We start from the raw sequence: 10,689 nt of genomic DNA, 5'->3' as shown, positions 1-10,689 counted from the left end.
TCACTCTGGGGGTGGGCAGGGCGGTGGGCATTTAGGTGGACAGGGCTTGGCACAGGGCTTGGGAGCCGGGCATGGGCACTGCGCAGGGCATGGAGGGCACGGAGTGCATGGCCGGGGGCACGGCGGGGGGCACGGCGGGGGGCATGGCGGGGGGCACGGGGGGCACTTGGGTGGCGCTGGGCACTTTTCCCGTGGGCACTTTTCAGAGCACCTTTGCAGCAGCTTCCTTAAACAGCTGGGCTGGCATTTGGTCTCACACTTTTGTTCACAGCGGGGGTCACAGTTCTTTGGCTCAGTCTTGGGTTCACTAGGTTTATTTTTATCATCAGTCGACATTCTTTCTTGATTTTCTGGGCTCTGCAAAGAAATATGCGACAGGTTGTTCGGGGGAGACCACTATGCAGAGTGAGAGAGGACTGGTATAACCTTCTCATCCTTGTTCCTAAGAAAACCTTTCTTGCTCCCTTCAAAACAGTCATGGAGATGAAAAGTACAGCACAGAGAATATATCAGTCATACTGTAGTGACTGTGTGTGGTGCACGTGGGGACTATTCTAATCGGGGGGATCACTTTGTAAGTTATATAAATGTCTAACCACTACAGTGTACACCTGAAACTAACATAAAATAATGCTGTCAGAAAAAATAAATAAATCCTTTCCCAGGATGTGTTCAGGCTTTAGACCAAATTCTCACTTCAGGGCCATCCTCTTGTTTTCGTAGTGGATTGGTGACAGTTCTTGATCTCTCCATTCTTTTCACTTACTCTCGTCTCCATTCCATAGCCCCTACCAGGAGTTCTTAACCCAAGAACCTGGAACCACCCCACCAACCATAAGAACCCTATTTAACTATGTATTTCTCAATATCGTTGGTGTCTTCTGTAATTTCATGTATTTTATTTAATTCACTTAAAACCATTTTCCCGAAGAATCCATGAGTTTGATCAGACTGCTGAAGGCATTCACGGCACAAGAAAGAACTCCCATGAGGCCACTGCCCCATCGCTCTGGAGATGGATTGAGAAGGCACATTGTTGAGCTTAGGGACCCAGGACACTTCTTTCAGGGGTGTGTCCAGCCTAAGTCTCCAAAACCTTGAGAATTGCTTTCTTCACTTGAGGACTGGAGAAGGGAAAATGGTTGAGTCGCTACAATGGCTGGGCTTCCGTGGACCACTCGAGGAACTCTTCTCTGAAAATATGTGAGAGCCACAGAATGTGATTTTTAAGAAGTACTTCCTTTTTCCCTCTGCTGAGTTTTGCCCTGAGCCAGGTCTTCCTCTGTGGACCATGGGAGTCCTAGATACAGATAGGGATTTTCAGTCTCTTGCAGGTTGGATCTAATGGGCCCACTTTGATTTCTTTTAGTCATATAAAAATAAAGTTTTATCTACTTTAGTCTTAAAATCAGAATGGCTCTCTGGAGAGACAGATCGTTAAGTGGAACTCCAACATTGTTAAGAATCTCTCCTTCAGATGAGCTGTAGCTCAGTTCTTGCTACTGAAAATGACAGGAAACCTTCACCTGACCCTCGCCGTCATGGAACCCTGCTCAGCACCTGGAGTGCTGTAGGTTTCTCCCAGGAAAGGGGGGCATTTTCCAGTTGTAAAGGCAACTCACCCCTTTGCGTTGGTAGTGAACTTGACAAGTAGTCGGGTGAAGTGGATGGGATGCGTGGGAAGGTGGATTTTTCCCTCTGGTTCCTCTGCCCGGCTCTGGGAAAGCCAGGGGTGGGGAGAAAAGGGGAGCCCCACTTGTGACCTCATCACTGCATCATGAAGTAGTGATTGTTGTGTGACTCCAGAGCTCCCAGCGCAGCTCAAGTCTTTGAACGGGAGAATGGGCTGTGGTCAGTCACCCCCTTTGCCATCTCATCCCCTCCCTGGGACCCTCAAAATTCGTGCTGGTGAAACAGGCTATGGTAAAGACTACTGACCTCGAAGGCTAGGAAATCTCGTTGCTAGGAGCAGAAAAGGGGTCTCTCTTTCCTCCCCCAGGCTTCCCAATTCTAACTCCTTTGAACTTGCCCCTTTCCCCCCTCTTTTAGGGCAGCGTCTTTGGATTGATCACAGCCATTTTGACTCTCCTCTCCTCCCAGTTTTTCTAATATGAAACCTCTTTCTACCGCCCCACACTCCCTGGCCCGAGTCCAAGGATTATTTAATTCTCAATGTCTGCCTGTAATTAATTCACTGTTGGACTGTGATTTTTTTTTTTTTAAATGCAGGGAATGGCCACCCCTTGATACCCAAGGGAAACGCTGCCTATTGTAAAGAAATTGAGTCGGATGCACCTGGCTGGTCCTGATCTACTGGGTTAACCCCAGATCCTGTCTTAGAGTAGAAAGGTTTGCTCTGAGAAAGTTTCTTCCTTGCCTTTCCAGAGTCCTGGCCAGTGGGTCCTTGTGGTTGGAATAGGGGTGTGTTTGGGGAGGTCATAGGAGATTCGTGTGGGAAAGGCAAGTAGGGCTCAGACATATAATGCCTTGAACTCAGCTCCAGGAAGTTCATCTGGGCATCCATTCTCTGATGAACCGGGAGTGGCTTTTGGTTCAAATTGTGATATGATCATATTTCAGATGTTGAAAGATATTTCTGACTGCAACGAGTGAGGTAGCTTGGTGGTTGGAGTGGTAGAAATTGAACAAGCCTGTTTCAAAGAAATTATAAAAATCTCCGAGGCTGACGGAAGGCAATGGTAGTGGTAGAAGGAGGGTGCCGATGAGCGGGACGTTATCAGAGAGGCAAATCGATGGGAGCTGGTTCATGGAAATTAAGTAGAAAATGAAGGCAGGTGACGCCTAGGTGTTTCGGGTGCTTACGGGCGCGGAGGAAACAACAGGTTTGTGTTAGAAGGTGGGTTTGAGTCTGGATATCGCGGTGGGTTGCAGGGCATTGTGAATGGTTATGACCCTTGTACCTGGGCAGACCTGAGACCTTGAGTTCATTTCAGTCTAACGTGTGTCGCGTCCAGCGCGAAGAGGGTTGTGGGGAGCGAGGAGGGCGGCGCAGGGTTAAGAAAAGACAGTAGCCATGAATAGAGTTAAACGGGCCGAGGGACAGCCAGCCCCATAGTCTGGGCTGTGGCACCTAATAGGGCCAACACATAGCTTTTATTAGTTTGGTGGGGAAGCAAAGGAGATACAGCTTGTCAATCTTAAGATCTGTGAATCCCATACATTATAATAGGAAACTGCTTCAAGCCAATTACCCTTGCCTGCAGGCAGCTGGACCCTAAGTCTCAACTTCCCCCAGGGACAAACCCTATATGCATATGAATAGATGGAGAGCACCTCATTGAATCACTTCCCTTGCAGGTTTTGGGAAGGAATGCAGCCACAGAGGCAGAGGCTCTCCTTAGCCGGGGGAAGGTGGGGGCCTGTGCCCACCTCTATGAACCTGTGGGTTCTCCTGTTGGTCCCCACTTGACTGCGCCTGGCTTGAGTTGTCCCCTACGTGGGGAATCTTACCCGTCATTGGCTGACCAGCCATCTTTTTGGGGCCTAACAGGGAGACAAGAGGTGCAAATACAAAGGTTAACAAAGTCCCTGAAAGGATCCGTCTCACAGACTCTCCTTTCTTTGGGGGCAGGTACAAGGAGACAGACAGGTAGACTGCTGCGTGGCCACACGTGTTTACTGAGTAGATGAGGATGAGCTGGTCCAGAGAGAAGATGGGGGAGAGGAGAGGAGAGGTATTGGGGAGGGTGGGGAATCCAATATAGGGTTTATTTGGTATTCACGCTGGATAAAGAACGTCGTATGCAATTGAGACCCAAATGAAAGGGGAGGATGGGTCAGAATTCAGCCGCCTGCCCTAGGGGTTAATTGGTATGAGACCCATTGTCACAGTGCAGCCCACACCTCTCTACTTATATTCTTTCCTCCATAATTTTGAGCTCTGTCATTTCAAATCTGTTGAGAAGCAGTTCCCACACCCATCTCAGGGGACCCAGCTCTACCTGCTGTGCAGCTCTGGGCCAAAGCTCAGTAATCGGGATATGGAGAAGGCAGTCATTTGTGACAGTGATATCAGAAGGTGTCGTGCTTTCCACGGGCTGTTTGTTGTCTGGCTGTGGTCACCTTCCTTTCTCTCTTTTCTTCCCTCTTCCATTTCTTGCTCAAGAAATTCCCACTGAATGGAAGGACTGTAGCATCCATTGGACTGTCACCAGGACGCTTGTCCATCATGTTTTCAGTCTCTAAAAGCCTCCTTTTAGAGGTCCAGGCTCCTGGCAGTGTTACAGTTAGTATCCTAGCTGTCAGCCTCACCTTTGACTTCGGGTTTTGTTGGCAGCTGGCTGGCAGCGCGGTGCTACCGCGATGAAACACAGAACAGGCTTTTTGGGCGGCTAGGTCTCAGAAGGAGAGAGGCTGGAAGGGGAGATGAGCGAGTTTCAAAGCTCCCAGGTTAAGAATGAGGGTCCGGGAGTGAGATCCCTGGGTTCAAATCCTGCCTTCAGCCTTTACTTACCAAATGATGCCTAGTAATTTACTTAACCTGTCAAGTCTCAGTTCCCTCGTCTATAAACTGTGACAATAATAGTACCTATGTAATAACACCTATGTTAATACGTAACTTATATTAAGCGCGGATAACATGCCAGGTACATTTGTAAGTGCAAAGCCGACTCTCATCCATCATACTGCCTGTCTCTCTATGCTTATGGGTTGTTGTAAATATTAAACGAAATTCTACATATGAAGAGGCCCCAATAAATGTTCACTGTACATAGGAGTTATTTTTGTCAGGGTGTTGCTGGCTTTGTCATCCCTTGGCTTGCTGGACCTCTCTGTTCTCTCTCTCTCTCTCTCTCTCTCTCTCTCTCTCTCTCTCACTCTCTCTCTCTCTCTCATTTTCTGATTTTGGCCCTGAAGTCCAGCTTCTTTGTGTCATTTGCCCCCTGCCTTCCAGCCAAAGTTCCTGGTGGTGTTCACAGGAAAAGTAGATATTTCAATACTACCTGTTAATGAATGATTTCAGTTGGGAGTAAGGGGAGCTAATATATGAGTAAATGTTATTGGCAAACAGTAGTAATTTAAACGTTTGCTGAGGCCAAAGAAGTCTCCAGGCCATTCAGTGGTTCCTCTCTGTGGGCCTCCTGGGTCCCTAGTTGGACCAGGCCATGGAATTCCACGTATCAGCAGTTGTAACTTCACTTGGATCCCCCTCTCTGTTTTTTCAGGTCAAGTCTTTCTTTTTTTCCGTCTTTTTCTCTCTCTCCGTGTAATTCTTGTTGCAGAAGGAGGACTCCCAGGATAAAGTCAGAAAACAACTGGATTCCTTCCCTTGGTGCCTTTAACACCACCTGTGTGGGGCTGGCTCTTCCCTTGTGTACCGTGGAATGGACCCTCCTGGGGTGGGACCTCTGGCCGATGCCATCGACCGTTAGGGTCGTGCTTGGACAATAAGAAGCTCTCTGGTCCCTTCGGTTTATATACACAGCCTTATTTCAGTAACCAGGAGGTGCATTTCCCTGGAGGTTGGCTTGCCGTCTCTTTGCCACTTGGGGTCAGGAAGGAGAGCGTCTTCACCATCTGCCATGTGGCTGGGAGGTTGAGCTCTAGGGACTTGGTTGTCTTTTCTGCCTTAGTAGCCCTTACCCAACGCGAGGGAGCTAGTGTACTGACTTTTCCAGTTGTTGGGATTCTCCATTCCGAGGAGTCATTTGGAAACTGGGGGAATGACCCCAGGGTTGGTTTCGGTACTACTGACGGGATTCCTGGGTAAGCACAGGTCCAAATTCCAGTTCCCGCTGGACTCTGATATTTATTTGGATGGAGGTCTGGATGTTGTACCGAAGCATTACAGTTGTTGGCTGCATCAGGAAACGGAGGCTGAAACCCAAGGAGGACGTCCTTAGTCCTTCCACGTCTGTGTTATTGTGTCGTCTCAGGCCCAGGGACCCTGGAGGCCTGCCCCGCAGTGACCCACTCGTCCAGTGGTTCTCAAAATGTGGGGCTCATGGGCGTCCCCAAGATGCTCTCAGTAGGGTCTGTGAGTAAACCCTGTTTTTATAGTGATATGACTATATTGTTTGACTTCTTCACTCTCATGTAGTCACGAATACATTGTAGAAATGACATAGAAACTACCTGGCATATGGTGACATCATTACCCTGACAGCTAGTGTGCTGTTACTTGTGTATAACGTGTTTTAAAATTTTAGTTAAAAAAATTTTTTTTTAATGGAAGACTCTTTTTTTCTCTTCAAGTTTATTGGGGAATATTGGGGAACAATGCTTTTCCAGGGCCCACCAGTTCCAAGTGGTCGTCCTTCAATCCAGCTGTGGAGGACGCAGCTCAGCTCCAAGTCCAGTCGCTGTCCCCAATCCCAGTTGCAGACGGCGCAGCCCACCATCCCATGCGGGAATTGAACCGGCAACCCTGTTGTTCAGAGCTCCCGCTCTAATCAACTGAGCCACCCGGCCACCCCTACTTTTAATTTTTAATACAAGAAATATCAATAGATAAAATTCATTCTCCACCCTCTTCCATGGTGAGTCCTTCTCAGTTTGAAAGGATGGACGCTGGGTGTAGAGGTGGGTTTGGGAGACAGCTGACCCTTTGGGGCCCTGAGAGGGGGTGACTGATCGCCTCCAGGGTCCTTCCAAGGGCTTCCGGTTGAGTCTTTGCTTCCCTTCTCAGTCCCTGATTTGTCCCTCTGTGGCTTTCTCCCAGCCCCAGCAAGAGAGCAGAGACACGACAAGCAGGGATAAACATTTGTTTATTGACAAACAGGGAAGAAGGGACATCACAGAGCATGGAACACTTTTATTGGATTCATGATCCAGAGGGAGGGGTGAACTTTGTTAGGGGTTGTGGAAATTATTAGGGAGGAAGACAGACAAGACCTCATTTGCCGTCACTAAAGAGTGTGCAGTTGTGCTGTGAAGAACTCTGGAACTTTTGTGATTGATTTAAACAGTGTTCTTGTTTAAAATTTTCAACCATGTTGCTCTTGGAAACGTTTATAAAGTTGTCGAATCCCAGAAAGGCCAATTGCAGAGCATGGAAATCTGCGTCCTTGTAGTGATCTCATATAACCAGCAGGGGGCAGCATGGTAGAGGGGACCACAGCTGGAAAAAAATACCGCCTGGTTCTGACCCCAAGAACAGGTCTGGCCTGGAGTGAAGGTGTTGAGAACATGGCACTTCGGACGAAATCGTGTGGTCTCCTGGGAGAAGAGCGGGGAGGAGTCGTTGATTCGAGAAGGAAAAGCCAGGAGCGATGATGGCATCTTTCTTCTTGAGTCTGAAGGGAGGCAGCAGCATCTTCTAGGTGGTTTGTGTTCCTTGTTGTTGCTGGAAGTGAGGGGGTGGGGGTGGACAAGGGGGGCACAACATCTTCACGAGCAGGTCGGGGAGGGTGGCTTCAGAGGTGTCACTTCTGCTTAGGAAGGTATTTCTGCTGGCATGGAGGGCACTTAACAGGAGGACACTTCTGCTGGCTGGGGGGTGGGGGACATGGCACAGACACCTGGGAAGGGCAGGGCACAGGCACCTGGGGAGGGCAGGGCACAGGCACCTGGGGAGGGCAGGGCACAGGCACCTGGGGAGGGGACTGGCAGGGGACTTTGCATTGTTGCTGCTGCTGGTAGGACATTTTCCTTAGATTAAAGATAAACTGAAAGAAAGAAGAAAAGCACTTTAGAATGAGACAACATCAGTGGAGATTATTTCCAAATTAGCGCAACGGAGAAGCCCCGTCTCTTATTACTTCTTTCTTTAATATCAATGCTGTGACTGTTTATTTTACTCCCTCCCAAGACCACCCACGCCACAGAAGTCTCCAGGGACCACAGTGGCTGACAAAGATGGTTTTCGTGGGGGCTGCCCCACAGCTGCCCAGTGTGGCTGTGTGTGCCCCACCCGGAGACCTGCTGCCTGGACGGGGGCCCTGTCCTTTAAATGGAGTGTTTCCTCCCCTCCCGTCCCCCGCCCCCAGCCCTGCAGGGAGAGTGAGAGAGAACAGATCTGGAAAGTGTCATGAAAGTGCCTGAAGAGAAAAGGTGAGATATCTTTAGAATAGTCAGCTTGACGGAATTAGGGTTGGGAGACAACAGAACATCTGCTGAATTTTGTACGACCCGTGGATGCAGGGCGTTTGGTTGGGAGATTTCTTCCAGATACCACGAATACTTCGTTTCTCGGGGACTGTGCCCCTCTTCACGGCGGAGGCACGCCTTCCCCTTACTCTGCCCTCTTCAGCAACGTCTCTAGTCCTTCTGTCTCATTCCTGACTGCTTTCAAGCTGATCACTGCATCTTCAAGGATATTAACGCCCCTTCACACTGACTGTCTGGAAGAATTAGAACTGGGGCAGAGTCCAGTCGGAAACGCCGCCAGGCAGCCCGCTCCAGTGCTCGCTGGGTGGCTCACCGCCTGGGACTGGAAGCTTGACCCTGACACACGAGGAATATTCAAGGTGCAGCATAAGAAAGAACAAAGCTTGGGGGTTATGAAAGCTAAGTTCTGGCCACAGCTTTACCAACATCTGTTTGGCTGACCTGGAGCTTTTTCATTTATACCTTTAATCACGTTGATCTCAAATTACCTTCTGTTAGAACAGTAGTTGGTAAACCTTTTCTGACAAGGGCCAGGTAGTAAACACGTTAGGCTAAACATGGTAAACAGACGCTGTCACCACTATTCAATCTGCCATTACTGTGTACGAGCCGGCATGGATGCTTGGGTAGACCAAGGGACAAGACTGTGTGCCCATAACACGTTATTTACGAAAACAGACAGAGGGCCGGGTTTGGTCCGTGGACCTGAGTTTCCTGGCACCTGACTTAGAGGACACCCTGCCTTCCTGTGTTGCGCTCTACCTCATGCCTCCCTGCTGACTCCCTCTCCCACCTGGTCTTTGTTATTTGGTCTGTTTGGCTTATCTCTTCCGATGGCCGATTCCTTTTTCTGTGTCCCACCCCGGCCCATAACGCTACACAATCTTCATTCCCTCCAGTGGGAACCCACCGCTGGCCCCTTGGAGGGCTCCCTGTCCCACAGAGCCGAGCCTGTCACTCACCTGGCTCTCCAGGCTGTCCCCGGCTGTTTCAGGCCTCGGTGATTCAAGTGCGCAAAGAAGCCCAGGGTGCAGGGTCCTTTTATCCTGAGCTCAGCCTGTACAGGAGGAAACCAAAGGGGTTTCTCCACCATTTCCCGGTGTCCCGATGTCTCATCCAGTTCTCAACACTTGTCACACTCCCTCTTTGCTTGCAAAACTCTAGTTTGGGAGCTTTGGGGTGAATAATATTGCTAAGATTTAGTATGTGCGTAATGGGTGGGGCAGGGGCCTAGAGGGATTAGGAGCAGTTTACTCGTGTACCTGGTCCTTGTGTGGAGTTTGGGTGGAGTGAGGAGACCAGAGGAAAGAAATCCCTGGGATGGAATGCCCAGATGTAGTTTTTTGTAGGGACGCCAGGCTGGGTCTTCACACACTTCCTGTTCCATCCTCGTGTCTCCTCCCCACACCTTCTACAGAGTAAAGGAAGTTAGTATCTACACCACACACCCCACCTCCAGCATTGAAGTTAGCAGTCAAATATCAAGTTCATATCATTTACCCTGACCCGACGAGGGGCCAGGTCGGTGAGTGGGGAAGGACGCAGTAACGACTGAGACCCAGACCAGACCCTAGAACAACTCACAGTCCAATAGGAGACAGACGTAAGTGTGCAGAGTGAAGGGACAGTGCAGTTGGCAGACATTTGATCAGCGCACCCTGCGTTTGCCAACTGGGAGCGTACATGGAAAAGGGTTATCCTGCACAGGGGATTCTTTCCTCTTCTAGGAAAGCTCTGGAGCGTGACCCAACCCTCCTCCATCTTGTCACATCATCCTGCTCCCAACTATCAGCCGTGAAGTGATATGGCCCTCTCCCCTTCTTCAGGACTCATAGACAAAAAAGGATCTTATACGCCGTATTTCTTAGCAATATAACGTGAACTTCCCAGGTTGTCGTAATCCCCAGTTTGACCCTCCTTATTGGTTCTAGGAGGCTCTTTCATGCTTGGAGCTTGTTTCCTGATCTCAGTGTCATGGGCACCACCTCTAACCCTCTGGTAGCTCAGGATTTCTTATGGTACTTAGAAAGGCTCAATAGGGTGGGCAGAACAAAGGGTGGCCAAACGAAGTCTAAATCCCCAAGTAATTTAGCATGTTCTACACCCTAAATTTTAGCCAAGACCCCTTGTTAATGGAAAATGCAAAGAAAGTATATACATTTTAACAATATTAAGTCTTCCAATCTGTGAACATGGATGTTTTCCCATTTATCTGTACCCAAATTGACCTATAGATTCAATGCATATGAATCTCAGTACTGTCATTTTCTGTAGAATGTCATAAGCTTATTTAAAAGTTTAATTTTAAAATTGTGTTCTATTGAATGTATATATAAATTTCAACACATTTTTTTGTCGGTAGTATTTGACAAGGTTATTCTATAATTTAGCATGGGAAGATAAATGAGTAAGAATAGTCAAGAAGTTCTTAAAAGGTAAGAAAGTTAGAGAACTTCAACTCATTTTACCTACTTACATTGGCTAGAACTTGAGAGGGGCTCCGGTGCAGGCCCAGGTCACCCACTCCCTGTGACAGGCTGGGGACTACCTGGTAGGAGCTACAAAGCAATCTGTGGTTGTTTACTGCTTGTGCTGGATGTGGAGGTGCGTGGGAGAGGC

General features: G+C 48.8%; 1 protein-coding gene across 1 annotated transcript; it reads right to left on the bottom strand.

Annotated features, from left to right (window-relative positions):
- Nucleotides 1-336, bottom strand: LELP1 (late cornified envelope like proline rich 1). Its single transcript, XM_033093466.1, has one exon. The coding sequence runs from the start codon at nt 334-336 to the stop codon at nt 1-3; it is 336 nt and encodes a 111-aa protein (XP_032949357.1).
- Between the last annotated feature and the right edge of the window lie 10,353 nt (nt 337-10,689).

The sequence above is a fragment of the Rhinolophus ferrumequinum genome, chromosome 22 (genome assembly GCF_004115265.2).
Source record: "Rhinolophus ferrumequinum isolate MPI-CBG mRhiFer1 chromosome 22, mRhiFer1_v1.p, whole genome shotgun sequence".
Classification (NCBI taxonomy): Eukaryota; Metazoa; Chordata; class Mammalia; order Chiroptera; family Rhinolophidae; genus Rhinolophus; species Rhinolophus ferrumequinum.
The sequence above is the reverse complement of the archived record's forward strand: the minus strand, read 5'-3'. Positions and strand labels throughout refer to the sequence as shown.